Raw genomic sequence first — 27,862 nt, forward strand, 5'->3', positions numbered from 1 at the left:
CTTTTTGTCTTTGTGAGAAGTCTTACACAGAAAGGGTGCAGATCACAGGAGGTTGGTGGAACCTTAATTGGGGGAAATGGGCTCATGGTAACACCTGGAGTTGAATGAGTGGAATGGTATCAAATACAACACGTGGTTTACATGTGTTTGATGCCATTCCATTTGCTCCGTTCCAGTCATTATGATGAGCCGTCCTCCCCTCAGCAGCCTCCACTGGTGTAGATAATGTATCTCCAGCAACACAGGTCTGTATGTTACTCTGAATTGTGAAGGGAATCATTCAGTGATCATCATCAAAATGAAATATGATTTGATCATTAGATCTTGTAGATGTTTGGAGGTTCAGAATCCCTGCTTCCACAGGAACAGTAGCTAATGGGGATCATAATAAACGTATCTTCAATGAGAGATCCTGAAAGTGGTTGAGTCAAGTGAAGCGAGTCATAACAATCTTCCAACTGATCCTTTATTCTGACTGATGCCATAGAACGCTTGCTACAGCTCCAATCATATTATTTTACAGAACCACAAGAGGATTGTCACAAATATAATCATGTTATCAGTTGACTCTGTCCATTCTGTACAGCACTTTGAGATATCAGCTGATGTAAGAAGGGTTATATAAATAAAATTTGATTTGATGTTCATATCACCATGTCAGCATGTGCTGGAATATAATATATCTGTTTTGGTGAGTCTGCACACTAGTGAGTCCATTGTAACAAAATAAGTTTATTATTTAGAAAGAGCAAACATCCAGTCACTGGCTAGGTTGTACTGACCTCTAGTGTCAGTAGCATTAACATATATTAACTAAGACTAAACAGGAAGCAGCTGAGTTCAATGTAAAAGAAAGGGTTTAGATAATGTATCTCCATTAACACAGGTCTTACATACGGTCACTGGCTAGGCTGTACTGACCTCTAGTGTCAGTAGCATTAACAGATATTAACTAATGTCAATCCAATATAAATACAAGGTATTTGTCATTGATCTACTGATTCTGTGATCCTCCAGATTGTAGTCCAGCTGCTGGAGGAAGTATCCCAAAGGAAAGAGGAAGCAGCTGAGGTTAAAAGTCAGACAAAGCAGCTCAGCCGGACACTGAAAGTGGGGAGAAGCCCAGGTTCTGAGGAGAGAGGCCGAAGTCTGCCAGGAGACCATTGACTCTCTGAACCTGCAGAGCAACAGCAGCCTAGTGGCCCTGGAGAAGATACAGACCAGGGTATGACTGACCTCTCTCCTCATTTATAGTAATCTGGAGTAGATACAGACCAGGGTATGACTGACCTCTCTCCTCATTTATAGTAATCTGGAGTAGATACAGACCAGGGTATGACTGACCTCTCTCCTCATTCATAGTCATCCTTATCATGCTGTCACTGTAAGCAATGATGTAGTAACCAATGATGTGGTCACCAGTGATGTGGTCACCAGTGATGTAGTTATAAAAAGAACAGAAAGGCCTGGACACTGTATATGCTCTTAACTACCACATTTAATGACAACGGTTCAATCCTTTTTCATATAGACATTAGGCCAGCACCTACAGTACCAGTCCAAAGTTTGAACACACCTACTCATTCATGGGTTTTTCTTTATTTTTACTATTTTCTACATTGTACAATAATAGTGAAGACATCCAAACTATGAAATAACACATATGGAATCACATAGTAACCAAAAAAGTGTTCAACAAATCTAAATCTAGTTTATATTTGAGATTCTTCAAAGTAGTCACCCTTTGCCTTGATGACAGCTTTGCACACTCTTAGCATTCTCTCACCCAGCTTCATGAGGTAGTCAACTGGAGTGTGCCTTGTTAAAAGTTAATTTGTGGAATTTATTTCCTTCTTAATGCGTTTTAGCCAATCAGTTGTGTTGTGACAAGGTATGGGGTGGTATACAGAAGTTAGCCCTATTTGGTAAAATACCATGTCCATATTATGGCAAGAACAGCTCAAATAAGCAAAGAGAAACGACAGTCCATCATTACTTTAAAACATGAAGGTCAGTCAATACGGAACATGTTGAAAGTTTCTTCAAGTGCAGTCGCGAAAACCATAGAGCGCTATGATGAAACTGGCTCTCATGAGGACCGACACAGGAAAGGAATATCCAGAGTTAACTCTGCTGCAGAGGATAAGTTCATTACAGTTACCAGCCTCAGAAATTGCAGCCCAAATAAATGCTTCAGAGTTCAAGTAACAGAAATCTCAACATCAACTGGTCAGAGGAGACTACGTGAATCAGGCCTCATGGCCGAATTGCTGCAAAGAAACCACTACTAAAGGACACCAATAAGAAGAAGAGACTTGCTTAGGCCAAGAAACACAAGCAATGGACATTAGAATTCAAGGTACACTTAACCAGTATGGCTACCACAGCATTCTACAGCAATACACTTAGTGGAACTATCATTTGTTTTTCAACAGGACAATGACCCAATACATCTCCAGGCTGTGTAAGGGCTATTTGACCAAGAAGGAGAGTGATGAAGTGCTGCATCAGATGACCTGGCCTCCACAATCACCTGAACTGAACCCAATTGAGATGGTTTGAGATGAGTTGGACCGCAGAGTGAAGGAAATGCAGCCAACAAGGCTGTTGGAAAAGCATTCCAGGTGAAGCTGGTTGAAAGAATGCCAACAGTTTGCAAAGCTGTCAAGGCAAAGGGTGACTACTTTGAAGAATCTAAAATAGATTTGCATTTGGTTAACACTTTTTTTGGTTACTACATGATTCCATATGTGTTATTGAAAAACCCATGAATGAGTAGGTGTGTTAACTTTTGACTGGTACTGTAAGTTTTAAAGGATGTGCATATGACCACAAACATTTCTATAGCAATCATGTAAGGCATTAATAGTAAGGCATACTTAATGAAGGATTTAAGGAGTTTAAGTCATGTCTTCCAGCATAAGAGGCTGAGATTGAAGATCATCCAGGCTGTGTTCTCTTCTCCTGGAGCCAAACAACCCCAGACTGCCTTCTGGAGGACAGCTTGTTACATGTTTTTGAATGTTGAGCTTTAATTAACCATGCCTGTACTTTGAGGGATTTGGGAACATTTTCTGATGTAGACATGCATGTCATCCGCAAAACTGTGGAAGAGGACCCCAAGTCATCTGACTACATGGCCAAGTGGAAGTAGGCAGAGGATGAACAGGGTGGGGGAGGGGGACACCACAGGTGACTGAGTGAACCTGCACTCTTCTACAATACTTATTCTGACCTTTAATGTGAGATAGCAGTGGAAGCCATTCAGGATAGTTCCTGAAATATTGTATTTTCACCCTTCTGTGATCCATACAGTCTATAGTGAAGTTGTATCTGTTTCTTGATGACCTTGTCTGCTTCTATGAGCGTGGTCTTGATTTTCTGTAGTGTAAATTATCCATTTAACCATGTTTGAAGATGTTTTTAATTTCTGGGGCACCTTCCCCAAGCGAACACTGCATCCCTGCACCAGTATCCAGTAATCTGTGTCTCAAGATATTATCAAGTCCCAATAGGAGTTCCATAGTCTGGGCTGATATAGATGTTGTGGTCCTGAAGTTATGAAAACATTTGACTTTCCCTTGGGCAGAGCAGAGAGTTCTCACCTCCCGAAGCTGTTTCCTAATACTCATCACATGGTCCTTTTCATTTTAGACCAGCCTGTTGTCTGTAGGCAGAGCAGAGGGTTCTCACCTCCCGAAGCTGTTTCCTAATACTCATCACACGGTCCTTTTCATTTTAGACCAGTCTGTTGTCTGTAGGCAGAGCAGAGAGTTCTCACCTCCCGATGCTGGTTCCTAATACTCATCACATGGTCCTTTTCATTTTAGACCAGTCTGTTGTCTGTAGGCAGAAGCTGATATGTGACCACCCTTCCGAAGCATCTTACCAGTGGCGCCCATATGAAAAGCTATCTATTTGGTGACCCAAGTGGGGACAGTTCAGGCCGAGGAGTACTCTTCAAAACATCCCCATATGATACAAAGATACAGTGGTCCTCTGCCAACAGGTATTTAGAAGTCATATTGTTCTTACTGGAGGTTGGGTTTCAAAGTGTTTCATTTCTTTACACTACAATAGAATCTGGTGTAGAATCCCGTTTTTATATCAACCAGATTCTACAATATCACATTTAACATGTAGTGTTTCGATATACTATAGATGGCTGGACCAGCCAGCCAGTAGACTACAGATTACAGAATGTTGAATCCCTGACTGTGATGTGGGCTTGAATCTGGGGAGAGAAGTCATTTGTAATTTATCAGTAATTAATTTACATTCTGGACAATGTTTTGTAGTACAATAGCTTGTCCTATACTCTTGTATCATATCATTGGTCTTAGCATTGATGACTTGATGAAGTTATATACCATATACATTTACTTATAAATATGTTTGAAATTCTTTTAACTCAAACTATTGTACGAATATTTTGAAAACCTTGAAGGTGTGCCTTACCGTTTCCAGTTCCCCCAGACAGCATTGGTATTTCCTGATCTAGAGATGCCTATCAAATGGAATCAGTAATTAGTCAAACACATTGGGCCAGTTTCCCGGACAGATATTACACTCAGTCCTGGACTAAGAAGCACATTCAATGGAGATTTTCCATTTAAAGTGCTTTTTATTACAAAACAAGGCATAATCTGTGGAAAACTGGCCCAATAAATTCAAATTTCAGTCAGAAGAAAGCACAAAGTAATACAACGTGATGAAATATATTAATAGATTTCCAAACATACCTGTGTAGGTATTTGAGAGCCTATAAAAAAAGACAGATGTACAATATTGTAATAAACACACCATGTAACCATGACGATAACAAACAGTAGCAATCTACACTCTATGAGAAGAAGAACATGTAGAATTCAGAGTAAACTGAATATCACAGGCAATGAATGGAACAGATAACATTCCAAAAGTCATCTTACCCAAGGTTTTTATATTTCTCACTATTTCTCTTCTCACCATTCCTCTTTTTCTCATTCTAAATAAACAAACACCAGCTATGGTGCCTATCAGGAAAAAACATATGAGAACACCAGCTATGAATCCTGTGGGAAGTGAGGCTTCTCCGCATTCTGAATCCGACCAAGGAGTTCCTGGTTCAATTTCCAAGAATTCACATCTATGTTAAAGACATAAAAAGAGGTGTTTTTTAAAGTAATTGTATATCTTCAGGGGAATAAGCATTTTAACTAACTAATAATGTCCACACTTACTCTGTATGTGGTTGACAAGATGTTAATGATCCATCTGAATAGGTTTTACCAGGGCAGTCAGCACACACACTATCTGTAGATGTTGTTCCTGCACAAATACATAATTGCATTTCATTTTTCCCCCACTAATTTAATTACATGAACTGTTAATGATTATTCACACTGAAGTTACCAACTTGACTAAATTGACAGCATAATTAGCATTATGAGTGAGACAGAAGACCAACCTGTGTGGCTGATGTATTGACCAGGTTTACAGCTGCTGTGTCTCTGGGCTGCTCTACAACCATCCTTAGTTGGGTCTAGACAGTAGAACCCCTCCAGTGTCCCACAGACAGTGTCTGATGAAGGTCTACATGACTGCTTTACCATCAAACCCAAACCTATGGAGAAAACATGTCACCTGGTATCTGAAGCTAAATGTAAAGCCTGTTGTATTTCATTAAAACAACAGCTGATATAGTAAAGCTGTCACATCTTCTCCCTCCCTCCCTCCCTCCCTCCCTCCCTCCCTCCCTCCCTCGGAGTCAGAGCAAATCCCTACCAGCTGCAAATCGTCCCGTAAATCAAGACCTCTACATATACTCATTCCTGCCACCTCCACTCTGCCAGATTGTAATCTCTGCTCAGTCAGTTGTTATCCTAGCCTTTTGTCAGTTCTCAAGATCCCTGCTGTGCTTGTTTCCCTGCCTTACACAGTTTTGTCCTCTCGTTGCAGTACCGCTCTGTCTCTGGCTCCTGTACCACATCTCACCACCAACCACCTTGCTCTGGACTTCACTCACCACCACTGCCTTGGATTCCCCTCAGGACCTGTTACCCTGTTCAACTCAGTCAACTCCAACCTCACTCTACACTTCAGGTTTTTCTGCAACTCATCTGAGCTACCCCGGATCTGCACTCCATATCTCTCTGTGTACAATAAACATGTTGGTTCATTCATCCCTGCTTCCGCATCTGAGTCCGCTCTTGGGTTCCCCTGTGTTCGCTCCGCGTAACAAAAGCAGCTCAGTGTTTATGCCCAGAACACAGAATTCTCACCTGGATCACATGTGGTACAGTTGTTGCATGTTGTTTTACCACTGGGCTCATCAAGGAACGTGGAGTCAATACAGGCCACACAGGAAGGTGTATGTTTAGATTTAGTACAATGACTATGTACACGATATCCTGTTGAAAAGAGAACCAGAAAATAATTATGTTTTGGTATTATTATTATCATCATAATTATTAGTTGTTATTATTATAATTAACTCCTCATAAAAATACATTAGGTCCTTACCAGGCCTACACATTCTGCAATATCTATCACCTATTTTATAGATGGCTGGATCATATGTGGAACAGGGTTCAATGTTTAGAGGTATAAAAGTTATATGTTGGTGTTGATGATGTATTAACATCTGGTGATTCATATGATGTAAAGAGAGGGTCCTTACCTTTTAAACACATGGGACAACATTCATCCCCTATTCTGTACTCAGCTCTACCACATGCAATACAGCATCCAATGCTTTCAAGCACCAATATAACAGGTGTCTGGAAATAGAGAAGAAATAAACATCACCATCAGCATACATTACATTTAAAGATATGACACCAAACCAAAGATAACCTGTTATCTGCAAATTGAGTCATTAAATGTTACTTAAATGTACTTTTCTCCACCAGATTTTTCTACGAGGTTTCAGTCAAATTGAAACTAAGACTATATAGTAGGCTAATAATAACTCTGATTCAAATGTCATGAAGGAAATATTTACATTGATCATTTGTTTTTTTTATCAAGACAAGCCACAAAATGTGCAAATCAGAAATGTTTCACTTACAGTCCATACGAAGTATTCAAACTGTCTCATGGTTCCTCATTCCTCACCAACTCACTGGAAGACCCACACATCGGATTTGTGAAGTTCTTAGCAGTTTTTAAGTATCGAGATGAACTGACCTGTAGAATTAATGTATTTTAGTACATGTACTGTATATTAAGAATTGCTCAATTATATTATACTTAAATATTGCATACACTGCGCAGTTAATAAATATAATATAATACTGTACGTTGGCTGGCCACCCCTGAGTTATCAGTCACCACCATCAATGTGAATCAAAATCATAAAATATAATAACCTTTCAATGTGTAAATTATGATATCGTGCTGAATTTAAATCACTGAAAAAAAACTGTAATAAGCTAATTATCAAGTTTGAGAAAAATGAATCTGAATTTGGTAAATTATTAGTAGGATGAACCCTTTCCTCTGGGGTAAAACAATATCATAATGCCCCAGGGCAGTGATTGGGGACATCTCCCTGTGTAGGGTGCCGTCTTTCAGATGGGACGTTAAAATGGCTGTCCTGACCTTTGTGGTACCTAAAGATCCCATGGCACTTATCGTTAGAGTAGGGTTGTTAACCCCGGAGTCCTGGCTAAATTCCAAATCTGGCCCTCATACCATCAAGGTCACCTAATCATCCCCAGCTTACAATTGGCTCATTCATCCCCCCTCCTCTCCCCTGTAACTATTCCCCAGGTCGTTGCTGTAAATGAGAATGTGTTCCCAGTCAATTTACCTGGTAAAATAAGGGTTAAATAAATACATGTATTAGAGAATGCTGCCCTCTGGTGGTGAAGTAGCCTTCTACGTGGAGGAATGTCCGTTCTACCAAAGACAGCACAGTATGAAAACAGACAAACTGCTTCACCAATAGGAATCCTCGATCACACATGTAGGTGATGTCATGGTGACGTTGGTTTGCTAAACTCATGCGTAGAAACACGTCATCGGGTCTAACGGTCTCTCGGGCCGAACTGCGCATGTGCAAGCCGTCAACTCAAAGGCACTTCTTGAATTTAAAGTTGTTTTTGACGAAAATTAAAACGTGTCATTTCGTCACTTTCACGAGGTTGGAGTAATAACATGTTCACTTACTTAAGTCATTGGCTCGAATCTAGGTTGTGCCTTTAGATTTCGAGAAAATGTACAACTAAGGAGGAATGTTTAGACCATGCCAACACAACGTTTCTAGTTGGTGAAGTATAGCATTGAAAACGGCAAGTAGACTAGTATTTTGTACAAATTGGGGATATGAGCAATCATTCGCCGTTATTGAAAAGAGAGGAAATCTATTTTATTAATCTTTGCATTTTAAAATAATTACAAATAGGCATCTATTTATAAATGTTGTGTTTTGCATGGATTGCTGTCTTGTTTTACATTGCATCTCAGTTGCTTGAGGATCTGTTTTCGCTCTCCACCCCTTTCATCTGCACTAATGGGTCAATACTTGACAGTTGAAATCAATATGGTTGCTGACATCATCATTAGGTAGATTGTGTTTGCTTTTCATGTATTGTGTAATTGACGTGTATATAGATATGTTTAGTGTAATTGTTGTTTATTGATGTTCATGAAGGGGTCATCAACGAAAGAGACCATGGTCTCAGCATGACTCCCTGCTTAAATAAAGGTTAAACACATTTCCATGATCATTGCATAATACATTCCTCATCTTTTGTGCTCTTTTCATACTCACGAGGTAGCATAGGCCTACAACAAGGAAGCTATTCATCTTATGTATGTATGTATGTATGTGTGTGTATATATATATGGTGTAATTTCACAGGACCCTGAATAATACAGTGTTGCTGGCCTTTAACTCCGCCCATTACATTACCACAAATAAACTCACTGTATATGGAAAATATATTGGCTTTTAGAGCAAAAACTATTCTAGGTGCTGCGTAAAAGTATGCATGTTTTGGGGTCTATTTTTTAAATGAGGCCCCAGGTCTGTTTCACAAGCATTCAAAAGACCCAATGTGTCCTCTTCACAAGAAGCACCAGCAAAAAAAGCAAGAAACCCATAGATCTCCAACTCTACGGTGAAACAATAAAAGTAGAAAAAGAAGCAAAATTCCTTGGAGTCACCTTCCAGAAGAACATGCACTGGACAACCCATATAGCGAACATAGAGAGAGAGGGACGAAAAAGACTAAACCACCTAAAAACGCTATGTGGAAGAAAATATGGAGCCTCGCCTCAGACAGTACTGAAAGTTTACATCAGCTACATCCGATCTCTCTTTGAATACGCCCTACCAGCCTGGATAACAGCCTACAGACAATCCAAAACATGGCAATAAAAATGGCTTACAGACTACCAAGAAACATCAGCAATCACTACGTTAACAGCATATCTGGACTCACATCAATCAACAATAGACTGTCAATCATCGGCCAGAAGTTCATCAACAGAGCCACTCGCAACCCATCACTGAAGGAAGCTGTGGGACAGGCCAAATGGACTACATATACACCCATGTCCATAATGCTGAAACTGACCTAAAGGAGAAATGGGAAAAAAAATAAAAAATACTAAAAAAAATTTTTTTATAATTTTTTTTTTAAATCTTGTACTAACATGTGTGCGTATGAAAGTGTGTAGATATATGTGAATGCACTCCTTAACACCCCCCCCCCCTTGCAGAGTTGTGTGCTATAATCTTTGGATTTTTTACATTTTTAAAAAATTTTATTTATATATTTTTTACTTTTTTCTAGTTGTTGTTATTTTTTTATTTTTTACACAACAAACTCATGTCGGGAAAAGGATAAGGCGAAACTAACCTACGCCTGTTCCGATAAAATCCTTAGGGCACTTAGCCTAGGGGGATGCCTTGCTTGACCACACCCTCCTTCCTTGCTCCTTTCCTGCCCTGCCTCTTCCACCAATCCATTTGTTTCTATGGACAGAAAAGAGCAGAGGCTCTGAGCTGTCCGATCAAGTCCATTGTCTACTCATTCATTCACAAGCATTCTACCCCCACAGCGGGGCAAAGAACAAAGTGGCTGGCACTCATGTGATGTTGTGTTCCTTATATTCTTCTGTCCGTTATTTAAGTAACAAGCATTAATGAATAATGACAAGGCCATAGCGTTTCATATTTCAAGAACAGTGAAAATTCAGGTGAGTTTAGCAGCGCACTTTTAAAATCAATAGGGAGTTACGGGAGTCACCAGAGGCAGAACAGAATATCGAAAACAATAAGAGAGAGAACAGCGGAGCATAGGCCTGCCTATTCGTTGTAGCGGAGCATAGGCCTGCCTATTCGTTGTAGTAACATTACACAATCATTCATCAATATGAAAATATATGATTCTTAAAGTTAGGCTACAGCGCGGAACATGTAAAGTAGACTATTTCTACATAAATACGTCATATTTATCTTACCCCAGCCTTGATCGCAGTAGGGTAGGACCCTGCATTAATTTTACTTTCACTTTACGATCACCGTAACACCAAAAACGTTTTCAAAATAAAGGTTCCCATAGGAATAACAGAAACGCGTCAATAACCTTTTTTTATTCACGATATAAAAAATAATTGTGCTATTTTTTCATATTTAAGTGACATTTGCAACATATGGGTTTTAAAACATGTTCCATGGTCAAATAAATGCCCCCAGTGCAAATCACTGTGTGTAATAAAATATAACCTTTCAGTTTGTAAATGATGATATCTTGCTGAATTGAATGACTGAAAAATAACTGTAATAAGCTAATTATCAACTGAGAAATTGGCAAATAGTTAGAGAATGGTGCCCTCTTGTGGTGAAGTAGCCTTGTACAGTCGTGGCCAAAAGTTTTGAGAATGACACATAATAATTTCCACAAAGTTTGCTGCTTCAGTGTCTTTAGATATTTTTGTCAGACGTTACTATGGAATACTGAAGTATAATTACAAGCATTTCATAAGTGTCAAAGGCTTTTATTGACAATTACATGAAGTTGATGCAAAGAGTCAATATTTGCTGTGTTGACCCTTCTTTTTCAAGACCTCTGCAATCCACTCTGGCATGCTGTCAATTAACTTTTGGGCCACATCCTGACTGATGGCAGCCCATTCTTGCATAATCAATGCTTGGAGTTTGTCAGAATTTGTGGGTTTTTGTTTGTCCACCCGCCTCTTGAGGATTGACCACAAGTTCTCAATGGGATTAAGGTCTGGGGAGTTTCCTGGCCATGGACCCAAAATATCGATGTTTTGTTCCACGAGCCACTTAGTTATCACTTTTACCTTATGGCAAGGTGCTCCATCATGCTGGAAAAGGCATTGTTCGTCACCAAACTGTTCCTGGACGGTTGGGAGAAGTTGCTCTCGGAGGATGTGTTGGTACCATTCTTTATTCATGGCTGTGTTCTTAGTCAAAATTGTGAGTGAGCCCACTCCCTTGGCTGAGAAGCAACCCCACACATGAATGGTCTCAGGATGCTTTACTGTTGGCATGACACAAGACTGATGGTAGCGCTCACCTTGTCTTCTCCGGACAAGCTTTTTTCCGGATGCACCAAACAATTGGAAAGGGGATTCATCAGAGAAAATGACTTTACCCCAGTCCTCAGCAGTCCAACCCCTGTACCTTTAGCAGAATATCAGCCTGTCCCTGATGTTTTTTCTGGAGAGAAGTGGCTTCTTTGCTGCCCTTCTTGACCCCAGGCCATCCTCCAAAAGTCTTCGCCTCACTGTGCGTGCAGATGCACCTCACCTGCCTGCTGCCATTCCCGAGCAAGCTCTGTACTGGTGGTGCCCCGATCCCGCAGCTGAATCAACTTTAGGAGACGGTCCTGGCGCTTGCTGGACTTTCTTTGGCGCAATTGAACCACTCTCCTTGAAGTTCTTGATGATCCGATAAATGGTTGATTTAGGTGCAATCTCACTGGCAGCAATATCCTTGCCTGTGTAGCCCTTTTTGTGCAAAGCAATGATGACGGCACGCGTGTTCTTGCAGGTAACCATGATTGACAGAGGAAGAACAATGATTCCAAGCACCACCCTCCTTTTGATGCTTCCAGTCTGTCATTCGAACTCAATCAGCATGACAGAGTGATCTCCAGCTTTGTCCTCGTCAACACTCACACCTGTGTTAACGAGAGAATCACTGACATGATGTCAGCTGGTCCTTTTGTGACAGGGCTGAAATGCAGTGGAAATGTCTTTTGGGGATTCAGTTCATTTGCATGGCAAAGAGGGACTTTGCAATTCATCTGATCACTCTTCATAACATTCTGGAGTATATGCAAATTGCCATCATAAAAACTGAGGCAGCAGACTTTGTGAAAATTTATATTTGTGTCATTCTCAAAACTTTTGGCCACGACTGTACATGGAGCAATGTCTGTTCTACCAAAGACAGCACAGTATGAAGACAGACAAACTGCTTCACCATTAGAAATCCTCGATCACACTTGTAGATGATGTCATGGCGACTCATGCGTAGAAACACGTAATCGGGTCTGTCGTCTCGAGACGATCTGCGCATGTTCAAGCCGCCAAATCAAAGACACTTTCGATAAAAAGTCGTTTTTGACAAAAATATAAACGTGTCAGTTTATCACTTTCACGAGGTTGGAGTAATAACATGTTCAACTAAAGACATTAGTGCCAATCTAGGTTGTGCCTTTAGATTGAGAAAATGTACAACTTAGAAGGAATTTTTAACTTCTCTAATCGATTTCTCAAACCCCGGCCTGAAGCCTCATTTATAAACCGTGCAAATGTACAAAATGGACCCGAAAACATGCGTGTGTCAGTTTTCAAGCAAAAGTTGGCATTTATAAAAACTGAAATTGACATGAAAATGTGCTCTCCTTCCCGCAAACTTTAGACCATGCCTATGCCCAGTTTCTAGTGGCTGAAGTATAGCATTGAAAACAGTATAGCATTGAAAACAGGCAAGTAGACTAGTCTTTTGTGCAAATGAGGGATATGATGGACAGGCTTATTCATGACAATAAACAGGTTAATAACAAGATGCAATAATTTGCCGTTAATGAGAAGAGAGGAAGTCTATTTAGTTAATCTTTACATTTCAAAATAAAGTGAAATGGAAACGTCTAGGAGCAACAACAGCTCAGCTGCGAAGTGGTAGGCCACACAAGCTCACAGAACAGGACCGCCGAGTGCTGAAGCGCATAGCATGTAGAAATAGTCTGTCCTCGGTTGCAACGCTCACTACTGAGTTCCAAACTGCCTCTGGAAGCAACTTCAGTACAGTAACTGTTTGTCGGGAGCTTCATGAAATGGGTTTCCATGGCCGAGCACCAGCCTAAGATCACCATGCGCAACACGTCGGACTCTGGAGCAGTGGAAATGTGTTCCCTGGAGTTATTAATCAAGCTTCACCATCTGGCAGTCCGACGGACAAATCTGGGTTTGGCGGATGCAAGGAGAACGCTACCTACCCCAATGCATAGTCCCAACTGTAAAGTTTGGTGGAGGAGGAATAATGGCCTGGGGCTGTTTTTTACATGGTTCAGACTCCTTAGTTCCAGTGAAGGGAAATATTAAAGCTACAGCATACAATGACAGTCTAGACAATTCTGTGCTTCCAACTTTGTGGCAACAGTTTGGGGAAGGCCCTTTCCTGTTTCAGCATGACAAATGCCCCTGTGGACAAAGCGAGGTCCGTACAGAAATGTTTTGTCAAAATCGGTGTGGAAGAACTTGACTGGCCTGCACAGAGTCCTGACCTCAACCAAATTGAACACCTTTGGGATGAATTGGAACGCTGAATGCAAGCCAAGCCTAATCACCCAACATCAGTGCCCGACCTCACTAATGCTCTTGTGGCTGAATGGAAGCAAGTCCCTGCAGCAATGTTCCAACATCTAGTGGAAAGCCTTCCCAGAAGAGTGGAGGCTGTTATAGCAGCAAAGGGGGGACCAACTCCATATTAATGCCCATGATTTTGGAATAAGTTGTTCGACAAACAGGTGTCCACATAATTTTGGTCATGTAGAGCATGTCACAGCGGTTTAAATGGTACAATGACTCTCTACAGCAGGGGTTCCCAAACTGTTTCACTCAGGCCCCCCTTCCAGCATTGGGGAACATCCCGCGCCCATGTCTATTTCTATGGACACAAGCACTGTTCATGACACACACTGTTCACACCCCTCTTGTTGGTGGAGAGAATTTAGCAGGTTTAAAGCATATTTCATGCAATTGTACACATTTTGTCACGGGGTGCAGAGAACAGTTTTGCTGTTGTAAAAAGGTCATGTTCTTGCAATTATATACATTTTGTCATGTCTAATGTGTATTCATGTGATCTTTGAGTGGATCAAACATTACAACAAAATCTATGGCTACAAAACCTAGCTAAAAAATGTTTACTGACATGGCTAGTTGATCTGGACATTTCTGACAAGTTATAAATTGTTCTGTTATGCAATGCCTGAGAAGAGAAACTGAAAGACGCCCTACCCAATATCGAAATTATCATCAGAGATAAGCAATAACTCAATGTAAAAGTGAGATGTCACCTTGCTTTGGGAGATCTGATGTGTATACTAATGCAAAGTCATATGTTACATGTTGTTACGGTTATGCTACTTAATGGTTACCCTTTAAACCCGTATCTAGCTAAAACAACGCTGACCAGCTGCTTGGTGTTTGTCTTGTATTGTCTTGGCTGGACAGCGTCGTGTCCTTCAGGGCTAGCACTAACTAACGTAAAATAACACTTTAGCTAACAGTTGATTTTCGTATTCGAAATTATATTTCAAAATACGATATTACACAAATTTAATCGATAATGAATACACTTTTCCTACACATGTAACAGAGCAGTCTTACCTGTTAGATTAAGTCGGACTAGTTTACACTTTCGTTTATGAACAAGATACTTTCCAGCGTTAGTGCTATCTGGGATCCTTGGGACGTCCCTAACCCTTAAAGCTGCAGTATGAACCTTTTGGTCGACCAGACCAAATGTGCATAGACATTTGAGTTATAGATCTGTCATTCTCATTTAACTACTTTAGGGTCTCATCGGTTCTCTCCCCTTTAATATGTGATTATTTCTGTTTTTATTCTTTATTTTGTTTAACAAGTGCCTGAAGCTGTTCTATATACGGTAGACCAATGGGGGCCAAAGACTCCATTTTAGTATATGGACACCAAGTGGTATAGAATACAAGTATATAAACTTTATCCAAATGCAATGTAATAGACCAATTTATCTCCGGGCTTGACGTCTATCTTATTGAGAGATTCTTAAAGCTAGCATTATACACAAGCAAAGGTGCCCTACCCTATGCTTTGACCTCTTTCTCCCCTCTCTCTCCAGATGAAATCTTGCGACTTGTGATGGCCGGCCGCCCAACAACCTGCCCGCTTGACCCTATCCCCTCCTCTCTTCTCCAGACCATTTCCGGAGACCTTCTCCCCTACCTCACCTCGCTCATCAACTCATCCTTGACCGCTGGCTACGTCCCTTCCGTCTTCAAGAGAGCGAGAGTTGCACCCCTTCTCAAAAAACCTACACTCGATCCCTCCAATGTCAACAACTACAGACCAGTATCCCTTCTTTATTTTCTCTCCAAAACTCTTGAGCGTGCCGTCCTTGGCCAGCTCTCTTGCTATCTCTCTCAGAATGACCTTCTTGATCCAAATCAGTCAGGTTTCAAGACTGGCCATTCAACTGAGACCGCTCTTCTCTGTGTCACGGAGGCTCTCCGCACTGCTAAAGCTAACTCTCTCTCCTCTGCTCTCATCCTTCTAGACCTATCTGCTGCCTTTGATACTGTGAACCATCAGATCCTCCTCTCCACCCTCTCCAAGTTGGGCATCTCCGGCGCGGCTCACTCTTGGATTGCGTCCTACTTGACAGGTCGCTCCTACCAGGTGGCGTGGCGAGAATCCGTCTCCGCACCACGTGCTCTCACCACTGGTGTCCCCCAGGGCTCAGTTCTAGGCCCTCTCCTATTCTCGCTATACACCAATTCACTTGGCTCTGTCATATCCTCACATGGTCTCTCCTATCATTGTTACGCAGACGACACACAATTCATCTTCTCCTTTCCCCCTTCTGAAAACCAGGTGGTGAATCGCATCTCTGCATGTCTGGCAGACATATCAGTGTGGATGACGGATCACCACCTCAAGCTGAACCTCGGCAAGACGGAGCTGCTCTTCCTCCTGGGGAAGGACTGCCCGTTCCATGATCTCGCCATCACGGTTGACAACTCCATTGTGTCCTCCTCCCAGAGTGCTAAGAGCCTTGGCGGGACCCTGGACAACACCCTGTCGTTCTCAGCTAATATCAAGGCGGTGACCCGATCCTGTAGGTTCATACTCTACAACATTCGCAGAGTACGACCCTGCCTTACACAGGAAGCGGCGCAGGTCCGAATCCAGGCACTTGTCATCTCCCGTCTGGATTACTGCAATTCGCTGCTGGCGGGGCTCCCTGCCTGTGCCATTAAACCCTTACAACTCATCCAGAACGCCGCAGCCCGTCTGGTGTTCAACCTTCCAAAGTTCTCGCACGTCACCCCGCTCCTCCGCACACGCCACTGGCTTCCAGTTGAAGCTCGCATCTGCTACAAGACCATGGTGCTTACCTACGGAGCTGTGAGGGGAACGGCACCTCCGTACCTTCAGGCTCGGATCAGTCCCTACACCCAAAGAAGGGCACTGCGTTCATCCACCTCTGGCCTGCTCGCCTCCCTACCTCTGCGGAAGCACAGTTCCCGCTCAGCCCAGTCAAAACTGTTCGCTGCTCTGGCACCCCAATGGTGGAACAAGCTCCCTCACGACGCCAGGACAGCGGAGTCAATCACCACTTTCCGGGGACACCTGAAACCCCACCTCTTTAAGGAATACCTGGGATAAGATAAAATAATCCTTCTACCCACCCCCCCACCCCCACCCCCAAAAGATATAGATGTACTATTGTAAAGTGGTTGTTCCACTGGATATCATAAGGTGAATGCACCAATTTGTAAGTCGCTCTGGATAAGAGCGTCTGCTAAATGACGTAAATGTAAATGTGCTAGGTCTGTCTTTATGTTATTAATTTGTAGTACTGTAACCACCAGTCACTGCTTATTCAGTGGTCTCCAACTTCACCTCTGGAGCTCAAAAATGATGAAGATAACACTGAGAGACAGTGCCACTCTGTTAGAGAGGAATTTGGTGCTGAAGTACAATAATACTTCACAAGTCCTTTTGATTACCCAAGGTTCATTTGTATGCAGCGAGGGATGGAAGGTTTTATTAAAATGTAAATTTAAGGGATTTTTTAGTTGCTCCTCCAGTTGTTCATTTGTATATTTTGACATGACAAAGTTGTGTATATGTGGATCTACTGTATTGGTGTTTACATAATTGTACTAACCACCGTTCACTGAGCTCTGTGTCACTGTAGCATTGTTATGTCACTACCTGCTTTTGATTTTCATGTTAAGACACTGGATGTCATGTACCACTAACTGTAAAGGTGACAGCTCGATAAATGATATGGGGAGAGAAAGTCACCTCAGGAGCCACATGACACCTATGGATTCTTGGACTCTTCTGTAACTGGATAGTGTTTTATAGATCACTGCATTATTAGAACGTACTATAGATTCACCTCTGAACTTGGAACCTGTTTGCTGTATGACCAATGGTAGGGCCGTGAACATGTTACAATTATTCACGTGATTATTTTGACACTGTTATACTACTACATAATGTTGATTGTTACATGGTATTTATCAGTTTTATATGTTCAAATGGTGGGTTTGTTTTTAGAGAGAAGTGTTAATTAGAGCTGCTTTGTGGAAAATAAATACCATTGTTTTACAATAAGTTTAATTGTTATGAAAATAAATAACATTTCATAAAAGCTCTTTTCAATGAATGAAACAGTTTGAATGAATAAAACAGTTTGTTTACATCATACCAGTTAAGAGGTGCTGTTTTTTTTCCAGCCCCACATTTTTGCCATTGTCAAGAGTGGCATAGGAGCTAAAACAATATCCTACATAGTGTGGGAGGACTGCACCTAAAAAGGCTGGAGACTCATAACTAATCGAAGAGCATGTATATGTCCTGACCAAAAGATGAGGAGTCAGTTGTAGGGTTCACTTGACGTTGCAGCACAGCAAGATTCTCAGTAGACGGGGCATGGGATGTCTGGAACAATGACCCCATTATCAGTGTTTCCAGATTATCCTCCTGATAAAGCAGGTCCTCCACCTGCTGAATCTGGAATGCTCAAAATAAGCAAATCTGTATTAGTGACGATAAATTTAAAGGAAGATCTGTTAAGCCATTAACATCCCAGACTTATACCTCTGCATATTCTGGCTCAGACACAGGTGTTTGGAGCATTCCAATATGCCACAGCTGATGAGGTGTCAGGTTCGCCTCAGTACTTAAAGGGTGATCATTCCATGGTTTTTTAATTAATGCATGTGAGCCAGGTTCCATGTACAACAAGACAGGCAGAGAGGAAGAGAGGAAAAAGAACACAGAGCAGTTTAATTACCTCTGGTTATGGACACTTTTGTCAGCAATAAAGCTTCCACGGCCTGTTTCTCGGACAGTGAACATACATCTGACAATATCTACATTTTCATCCCCTTGATCAGCTCGCACTCTGAAAGTAAAGAAAACAGCTTATTTTTTGTAGATATGAAAACAATAACTGATATATGACCGTTCAATCTAAAGCAGCAGATGTCATTTTCAGGATACGTCAATACAGCACAGAAAGCAATCTTCTGAGGTTTGATGAGGAAGATGTCAAGGATTTTTAATCAGAAAGTAACTCCTCACAAGATGTTATAATACATTAGTGGTTAGGATGAATATGCATTATACAAGTAATTATTTTGTTCATTCTCCTATATCAATATTTACCTTGAAGGGCATCCATTTCTGCCGACTCCATTCATAAAGTATCCAAAAGCAGTTGCTGCTTTGTTATTGGCCGCAGTGTCCAGATAGAACATCTATACAAGAGGTAGCCTACACTTAACACCAGACTGGTATTGTGGTTGTTCATTAGGTGATGGGAAATATGCAATATGCATACAAAATAATATACTTACCTTCCTTGAAAATCCATCTATACTGCCAAAGATGACAATGTTGTATCTTGAAAAAAAATCATTGAAATTAAAAATGAAATGTTGAACCTATTAACCTGCTTCATTATTTATGTATTACCAGTTGATGAAGAACAACTCCAATTTCATACATCATGAACATTTGTCTACGAATAAGTAAGAATGAAAACGTTTAAATAACTTCTTAGATTTGATGGAGACATTATACATCTTAGTACCTTATCAATTTATGATTTATATCAATGTGGACGAGAGACAGGGGAGCAGGAACAGAGTATCTTCGCCGAGCAATGCAACGAAGCTGGATCGTTCTGGCAATGATACCTGCACTATCTACATGCTCCAAAGACTCCCTAACTCTTCGCCATTGTACACAATGGCCCATTGCTCTGAGACTTCCTTTGACCATTCTAAAGCCCGCATGGGGCATCCTTGCCTTCATGGCCCTGACTTTCTGGTCTAACTCTTCATCTGACATATCAGAATAGCATTCCCTGACAGACATATTGTGTTCTTTCATCCTTCTGTAAATGGTCGACCTTGAAATGCCATGCATGTCAGCTAAGTTAGCCAGAGGAAAAGCAGTATCCAGCATACTTTGAAGGGTGTCACAAGTAATTTCTAGTTTTGACCGTCCTACATTCCCACTATAAGAACTGATAACAACTTCATTAAATAATGAAGGGACAACTTTATGTGTGAGATAGGTGCTGACAACTTCAATAAACAGTTGCAGACCATCTACCACCTCTGCGGGAACATCAATATAATTTACCCCAGCTCTAACAAACTGTAACTCGTGTGCACACAAACAGGAGATCAATCAATGGGTAATCTGCTGATGATAGATCTTAACCTATCCCTCAACCTGATCAATAGCTGTTGAGCCATTCTTCCCTGCAATGAAACAATATCCCAATTAGTTAATGTTATATGATTAAAAACAATGCATATGATAACACTGAGTGAAAGTGTGTGTTTTAAAGTAGACCTATGTATCATTAGCTAATGGAAACGCAGTAATATTTTTCTGCAAAAAAAGTTAACCGTTACACTGTCATGAAATATATCGACTATGAAACAAATATGACATGGCCTGCTTATGAGTTGCCCCAAAAAATGTTTAAACAAAACTCCAATTTAATTTCACTACCCTCCATTTTGGCTAGACTGCCCGCTTTGCTTGCAGTGCCTCTTTTTTTTTTTGCTTTTGAAACTTTTTTTGTTGTTAACCAAAAGCATTTAGCTACGATTGCCTGTTCTCACCAGAAACTAAAACAGGAAGCGCTCATGCTCAGGTCTATCCAATGCTGGTCTGACCAATCGGATTCCACGCTTCAAGATTGCTTCGATCACGTGGACTGGGATATGTTCTGGGCAGCCTCAGACAATAACATTGACGTATACGCTGACTCGGTGAGCGAGTTTATTTGCAAGTGCATCGGAGACGTTGTACCCACTGTGACTATTAAAACCTTCCCTAACCAGAAACCGTGGATTGATGGCCAGCATTCACGCAAAACTTAAAGCGCGAACCACCGCTTTTAATCATGGAAAGGCGACGAAACATAACCGAATACAAACAGTGTAGTAATTCCCTCTGCAAGGCGATCAAACAAGCAAAGCGTCTGTTTAGAGACAAAGTAGAGACGCAATTCAACGGCTCAAGCATGAGACGTATGTAGCAGGGTCTACAGACAATCACGGATTACAAAAAGAAAACCAGCCCCGTCGCGGACATTGACGTCTTGCTCCCAGACAAATTAAACAACTTCGTTGCTTGCTTTGAGGACTATACAGTGCCACTGAAACGGCCCGCTACCTTCTCCGTGGCCAACATGAGTATGACATTTAAACGTGTTAACCCTCGCAAAGCTGCTGGCCCAGACGGCATCCCTAGCCGCGTCCTCAGAGCATCCGCAGACCAGCTGGCTGGTGTGTTTACGGACAAATTCAATCAATCCCTGTCCCAGTCTGCTGTCCCCACATGCTTCAAGATGGCCACCATTGTTCCTGTTCCCAAGAAAGCTAAGGTAACTGAACTAAATGACTTTCGCCCCATTGCACTCACTTCTGTCATCATGAAGTGCTTTGAGAGACTAGTCAACGATCATATCACCTCCACCCTACCTGATACCCTAGACCCACTCCAATCTGCTTACCGCCCCAATAGGTCCACAGACGATGCAATCGCCATCACACTGCACACTGCCCTATCCCATCTGGACAAGAGGAATACCTATGTAAGAATACTGTTCATTGACTACAGCTCAGCATTTAACATCATAGTACCCTCCAAACTCGTCATTAAGCTTGAGACCCTGGGTCTCGACCCCGCTCTGTGCAACTGGGTACTGGATTTTCTAACGGGCCGCCCCCAGGTGGTGAAGGTAGGAAACAAAATCTCCACCCCGCTGATCCTCAACAATGGGGCCCTGCAAGGGTGCGTTCTCAACCCTCTCCTGTACTCCCTGTTCACCCATGACTGCGTGGCCATGCACGCCTCCAACTCAATCATCAAGTTTGCAGACGACGCTACAGGGATAGGCTCGATTACCAACAACGATGAGACAGCGTACAGGGAGAAGGTGAGGGCCCTCGGAGTGTGGTGTCAGGAAAATAACCTCTCACTCAAGGTCAACAAAACAAAGGGGATGATTGTGGACTTCAGGAAACAGCAGAGGGAGCACCCCCCCATCCACACCGACAGGACAGTAGTGGAGAAGGTGGAACATTTTAAGTTCCTTGGTGTACACATCACTGACAAACTGAAATGGTCCACCCACACAGACAGCGTGGTGAAGAAGGCGCAACATCGCCTCTTCAACCTCAGGAGGCTGAAGAAATTTGGCTTGTCACCTAAAACACTCACAAACTTTTACAGATGCATAATCGAGAGCATCCTGTCGGGCTATATCACCGCCTGGTATGGCAACTGCACCGCCCTCAACCGCAAGGCTCTCCAGAGGGTAGTGCGGTCTGCACAACACATCACCGGAGGCAAACTCCAGGACACCTACAGCACCCGATGTCACAGGAAGGCCAAAAAGATAATCAAGGACAACAACCACCTGAGCCACTGCCTGTTCACCCCGCTATCATCCAGAAGGCAAGGTCAGTAGAGGTGCATCAATGCTGGGACCGAAAAACTGAAAAACAGCTTCTATCTCACGGCCATCATCCTGTTAAACAGCCATCACGAACATAGAGAGGCAGCTGTCAACATACAGACTCAAATCTCTTGCCACTTTAATAAATGGATTTAATAAAGGTATCACTAGTCACTTAAATAACGGCCCTTTAATAATGTTTACATGTCCTACATTACTCATCTCATATGTATATATTGTATTCAATAAGAACTACTGCATCTTGCCTATGCCGCACGGCCATCGCTCATCCATATATTTATATGTACATACAGTGCCTTGCAAAAGTATTCAACCCCCTTGGTGTTTTTCCAATTTTGTTGCATTACAACCTGCAATTTAAATGGAATGGACATACACAGAATATTCCAAATTGGTGAAGTGAAATGAAAAAAATGACTTGCTTCAAAAAATTCAAAAAAATTACAAACTGAAAAGTAGTGCGTGCCTATGTATTCACCCCCTTTGCTGTGAAGCCTCTATATAAGATCTGGTGCAACCAAATACCTTCAGAAGTCACATAATTAAATAAAGTCCACCTGTGTACAATCTAAGTGTCACATGATCTCATTAAATATGCACCTGTTCTGAAAGGCCCCAGAGTCTGCAACACCACTAAGCAAGGGGCACCACCAAACAAGCGGCACCATGAAGACCAAGGAGCTCTCCAAATAGGTCAGGGACAAAGTTCTGGAGAAGTACAGATCAAGGTTGAGTTATAAAAAAATATCCCAAACTTTGAATATCTCATGGAGCACCATTAAATCCATTATAAAAAAATGGAAAGAATATGGTACCACAACAAACCTGCCAAGAGAGGGCTGCCACCAAAACTCACCAACCAGGCAAGGAGGGCATTAATCAAAGAGGAAACAAAGAGACCAATGATAACCCTGAAGGAGCTGCAAAGCTCCACAGCGGAGATTGGAGTATCTGTCCATAGGACCACTTTAAGCCGTACACTCCACAGAGCTGGGCTTTACTGAAGAGTGGCCAGAGAAAAGACATTGCTTAAAGAAAAAAATAAGCAAACACATTTGGTGTTCGCCAAAAGGCATGTGGGAGACTCCCCAAACATTTCGAAGAAGGTACCCTGGTCATACGAGACAAAAATTGAGCTTTTTGTCCATCAAGGAAAACGCTATGTCTGGCGCAAACCCAACACCTCTCATCACCCCGAGAACACTATCCCCACAATAAAGCATGGTGGTGGCAGCATCATGCTGTGGGGATGTTTTTTATCGGCAGGGACTAGGAAACTGGTCAGAATTGAAGGAATAATGGATGGCACTAAATACAGGGAAATTCTTGAGGGAAACCTGTTTCAGTCTTCCAGAGATTTGAGACTGGGACAGAGGTTCACCTTCCAGCAGGACAATGACCCTAAGCATACTGTTAATGCAACACTCGAGTGGTTTCAGGGGAAACATTTAAATGTCTTGGAATGGCCGAGTCAAAGCCCAAACCTCAATCCAATTGAGAATCTGTTGTATGACTTAAAGATTGCTGTACATCAGCGGAACCCATCCAACTTGAAGGAGCTGGAGCAGTTTTGCCTTGAAGAATGGGCAAAATCCCTGTGGCTAAATGTGCCAAGCTTATAGAGACATACCCCAAGAGACTTGCAGCTGTAATTGCTGCAAAATAGGTGGCTCTACAAAGTGTTGACTTTGGGGGGTGAATAGTTATGCACACTCAAGTTCTGTTTTTTGTCTTATTTCTTGTATTCTTCACAATAAAAAATATTTTGCATCTTCAAAGTGGTAGGCATGTTGCGTAAATCAGACGTTTACATACACCCCAAAAATCTATTTTAATTCCAGGTTGTAAAGCAACAAAATAGGAAAAACACCAAGGGGGTGAATACTTCGCAAGACACTGTATTCTTATTCATCCCTTTACATTTGTGTGTATAAGGCAGTCGTTGTGAATTTGTGAATTTGCTAGATTACTTGTTAGATATTACTGCACTGTCAGAACTAGAAGCACAAGCATTTTGCTACACTTGCATTAACATATGTATGTGACCAATAACATTTGATTTGATCATGTACTGAACAGCAAATTGTGACCTTTGTCCAGTTGATAAGGTTTAATGGGTATACAGCCATATACTGATTACCACAGCAGTTCTATAACTTTAACAGTGGCATCTATCCCTCTGCCCTTATGGTTGACTAAAATTGAATTTAAAACTAAACTTGAAAAGAAACAAAAAATAAAGTAAAAACTTAACTTCAGGTTACAAGACTCTTCAAACTAAAACTGATACCAGATCAAACAGAGCACAACACACATCTATCATTACATATAAAACCTGTCAAACTAAAAGAAAACCAATGAAAAGGCAAAATGGTATAGAAAACAAATAGTTAAAATGAGGAGCTGAAGTAACCTTAGTCACCTCACATACTTTTCTGTGTGTTTCTTTGTATTGAAGGTGGACTTGATGGTGTGTCTGTCAGAGGAGGTCAGGAATCTGACGGAGGTGGAGAAGGAGGTGCAGGAGAAGAGCCAGCATACAGCCAGGATAGAAGAGGAGCTCCACAGGCTGAGAGATGCCAGCCCTGGGTGGGGTCCTGAACATGGAGGGTTCCTAGCCCTGTTGGACAGAGAAGCAACTCAATCTGAGACAGACACCAAACCATACAGCATGAGGTTAACCCTTAGTTAACTTGGTCAGAGTTAAGAATGAACAATTTGTTAACATTTGAATAATATAGGTTGCATGTAATGTTATTGTATGGTATAAGACCTAAAACGGATCTAATCTTGCATGGGGGCCTTGTCTGAGTCTTGGAACATGGCCACAAACACAGCGCTTCAGATATATAGAGAATGCTGTGGACAGTGAGAAGGAAGACAGAGTATCACTTACTGAACAGATGAGAGACGTGGAGGGAACCAACCAACCACTGATGAGGGAGTTAGAGGAGGCCAGGAAGAATCAGGTGATCTCTTCTGGTGTATTCACATGGAGATACAGTATCAAACACAGCTTTAGAGCCTAAACTGTGGGAGGATGAGCCCCCAATCCTAAATCAACCCTTAGTCCCTTTCCCCTACCCCCTTCTACACTTGTGGAGATCTGAGAGGATTGGATAGCTGTGACAAACACTTTGAAAAGGTGACACTCTTATTGTTTGTTATCCCAATCAATACTGTACTCTGTAGGTACAGTGAGTTCCTTGTATAGAACTCTGTCCATAAAGGAAGGAGAGCTGATCACTGCTAAAGGCCAGCAGAATGAGTTGAGACAGCAGCTGAGGACAGGTTAGTCCAGCTACAGACCATGTCCAGGAAGGTAGTGAAGGACAGGTTAGACCAGCTACAGACCATGTCCAGGAAGGTAGTGAAGGACAGGTTAGTCCAGCTACAGACCATGTCCAGGAAGGTACAGTATGAACAGTAGGATCATGCATTGAGAGGGTAGATTTTGTACATGAGGCTATATGTGTGAATCAGACCTGGGTCATATATCTTTAAAAACTACAGCTGCTCATAATTTAGCTTAACTGGCAGGTAGAGTTCGCACTTTTGGGACTATTCAGTTGTTTCCATTGTGTCTAAATATAGTACACACACTTTATTTTCAGTTCACCTGTTTACATGACGGTATGAGGAACTAACTCATGTTGATGGAGGCGGAGAATGACACCCTGATGCAGGTTGCGACACACCTTTCCTGTTACTTCATCAGATAACTTTGTTTATACGCTACACTTCCTCTTAAAGAGACAAAGTTAGAAAGCCTGAATCACGGTTAGGAAGCCTAAGTACTTGTGCATTTGTAATGCACACTAGAATAGAATACAGCATATCTACCATATGTGCTGTTGGAAACTGCTGTGTTTGTGACTTACAATAAGAGCAAGCTGAAAGTTGAAACAGCCTCTTTCTAACCACAGAACAGAAGTGTTCCAACCCCTGCATCTCCAGTCTGAAACATGGTTACGCCTCTTTCTGCTTGAGTCAGGTTTTTTGTGGTTCTTAGTGAGAAGCCTTGCAAAACACTTAATGATACCAAAATACATTATAGTGTGATGTGGTTTTTGCTCATGGATGTCTAAGAAAATAGACTAGGGCAAGTGCATTGATGATGTCAAACAATGCTTCAATGAGAAACCTCAAAGATTGGCAAGTAATGTAAAATAAAGGGTTTAGATAATGTATCTCCAGCAACACAGGTCTTACATCCGGTCACAAGATAGGTAGTACTGCCCTCTAGTGTCAGTAGTATTAACAGACATGAACTAAGTCTAATGTCAAGCCAATACCAATATAAACGTATTTCTCATTGATCCATTGACTCTGCCACCCCCCAGGCTTTTTGTCTTTGTGAGAAGTCTTACACAGAAAGGGTGCAGATCACAGGAGGTTGGTGGAACCTTAATTGGGGGAAATGGGCTCATGGTAACACCTGGAGTTGAATGAGTGGAATGGTATCAAATACAACACGTAGTTTCCATTTGTTTGATGCCATTCCATTTGCTCCGTTCCAGTCATTATGATGAGCCGTCCTCCCCTCAGCAGCCTCCACTGGTGTAGATAATGTATCTCCAGCAACACAGGTCTGTATGTTACTCTGAATTGTGAAGGGAATCATTCAGTGATCATCATCAAAATGAAATATGATTTGATCATTAGATCTTGTAGATGTTTGGAGGTTCAGAATCCCTGCTTCCACAGGAACAGTAGCTAATGGGGATCATAATAAACGTATCTTCAATGAGAGATCCTGAAAGTGGTTGAGTCAAGTGAAGCGAGTCATAACAATCTTCCAACTGATCCTTTATTCTGACTGATGCCATAGAACGCTTGCTACAGCTCCAATCATATTATTTTACAGAACCACAAGAGGATTGTCACAAATATAATCATGTTATCAGTTGACTCTGTCCATTCTGTACAGCACTTTGAGATATCAGCTGATGTAAGAAGGGTTATATAAATAAAATTTGATTTGATGTTCATATCACCATGTCAGCATGTGCTGGAATATAATATATCTGTTTTGGTGAGTCTGCACACTAGTGAGTCCATTGTAACAAAATAAGTTTATTATTTAGAAAGAGCAAACATCCGGTCACTGGCTAGGTTGTACTGACCTCTAGTGTCAGTAGCATTAACAGATATTAACTAATGTCAATCCAATATAAATACAAGGTATTTGTCATTGATCTACTGATTCTGTGATCCTCCAGATTGTAGTCCAGCTGCTGGAGGAAGTATCCCAAAGGAAAGAGGAAGCAGCTGAGGTTAAAAGTCAGACAAAGCAGCTCAGCCGGACACTGAAAGTGGGGAGAAGCCCAGGTTCTGAGGAGAGAGGCTGAAGTCTGCCAGGAGACCATTGACTCTCTGAACCTGCAGAGCAACAGCAGCCTAGTGGCCCTGGAGAAGGTACAGACCAGGGTATGACTGACCTCTCTCCTCATTTATAGTAATCTGGAGTAGATACAGACCAGGGTATGACTGACCTCTCTCCTCATTTATAGTAATCTGGAGTAGATACAGACCAGGGTATGACTGACCTCTCTCCTCATTCATAGTCATCCTTATCATGCTGTCACTGTAAGCAATGATGTA

General features: G+C 41.7%; 1 protein-coding gene and 2 long non-coding RNA genes across 6 annotated transcripts; all 3 read right to left on the reverse strand.

The window, feature by feature from the left end:
• Positions 1-448: 448 nt before the first annotated feature.
• Positions 449-27,760, reverse strand: LOC115165398 (uncharacterized). Its single transcript, XR_003870154.1, has 2 exons — positions 27,700-27,760; positions 449-1,344 (listed from the first exon to the last, which is right to left on the reverse strand). It is a non-coding gene; the product is annotated as an uncharacterized LOC115165398 (long non-coding RNA).
• Positions 3,013-14,951, reverse strand: LOC115165381 (tumor necrosis factor receptor superfamily member 14). 4 transcript variants are annotated; one of them, XM_029718471.1, is made up of 10 exons: positions 10,456-10,537; positions 7,052-7,170; positions 6,662-6,761; positions 6,264-6,392; positions 5,450-5,605; positions 5,223-5,310; positions 4,932-5,128; positions 4,743-4,762; positions 4,459-4,507; positions 3,013-4,234 (listed from the first exon to the last, which is right to left on the reverse strand). In XM_029718471.1, the coding sequence occupies exons 2-10, from the start codon at positions 7,079-7,081 to the stop codon at positions 4,194-4,196; spliced, it is 810 nt and encodes a 269-aa protein (XP_029574331.1). In that variant the 5' UTR covers positions 7,082-7,170; positions 10,456-10,537; the 3' UTR covers positions 3,013-4,193. The 4 variants fall into 4 exon arrangements, with proteins under 4 accessions (XP_029574331.1, XP_029574329.1, XP_029574328.1 ...); XM_029718469.1 differs by lacking the exon at positions 10,456-10,537 and adding an exon at positions 14,863-14,951 and having other exon boundaries at positions 3,013-4,507; XM_029718468.1 differs by having other exon boundaries at positions 3,013-4,507.
• Positions 24,705-25,460, reverse strand: LOC115165400 (uncharacterized). The gene is made up of 2 exons (XR_003870156.1): positions 25,155-25,460; positions 24,705-24,878 (listed from the first exon to the last, which is right to left on the reverse strand). It is a non-coding gene; the product is annotated as an uncharacterized LOC115165400 (long non-coding RNA).
• Positions 27,761-27,862: the final 102 nt, after the last annotated feature.

The sequence above is a fragment of the Salmo trutta genome, chromosome 28 (assembly GCF_901001165.1).
Source record: "Salmo trutta chromosome 28, fSalTru1.1, whole genome shotgun sequence".
Taxonomy (NCBI): domain Eukaryota; kingdom Metazoa; phylum Chordata; class Actinopteri; order Salmoniformes; family Salmonidae; genus Salmo; species Salmo trutta.

Excerpts from the sequence above, each read along its gene's own strand:
- LOC115165381 (XM_029718469.1), bottom strand. The coding sequence starts at position 7,081 with ATGAGACAGTTTGAATACTTCGTATGGACT. Across the intron at positions 5,606-6,263 it reads CTGTACCACATGTGATCCAG|GTTTGGGTTTGATGGTAAAG; the intron begins GTGAGAATTCTG and ends TTTTCTCCATAG. Across the intron at positions 4,508-4,742 it reads GCTCTCAAATACCTACACAG|GCATCTCTAGATCAGGAAAT; the intron begins GTATGTTTGGAA and ends TCCATTTGATAG.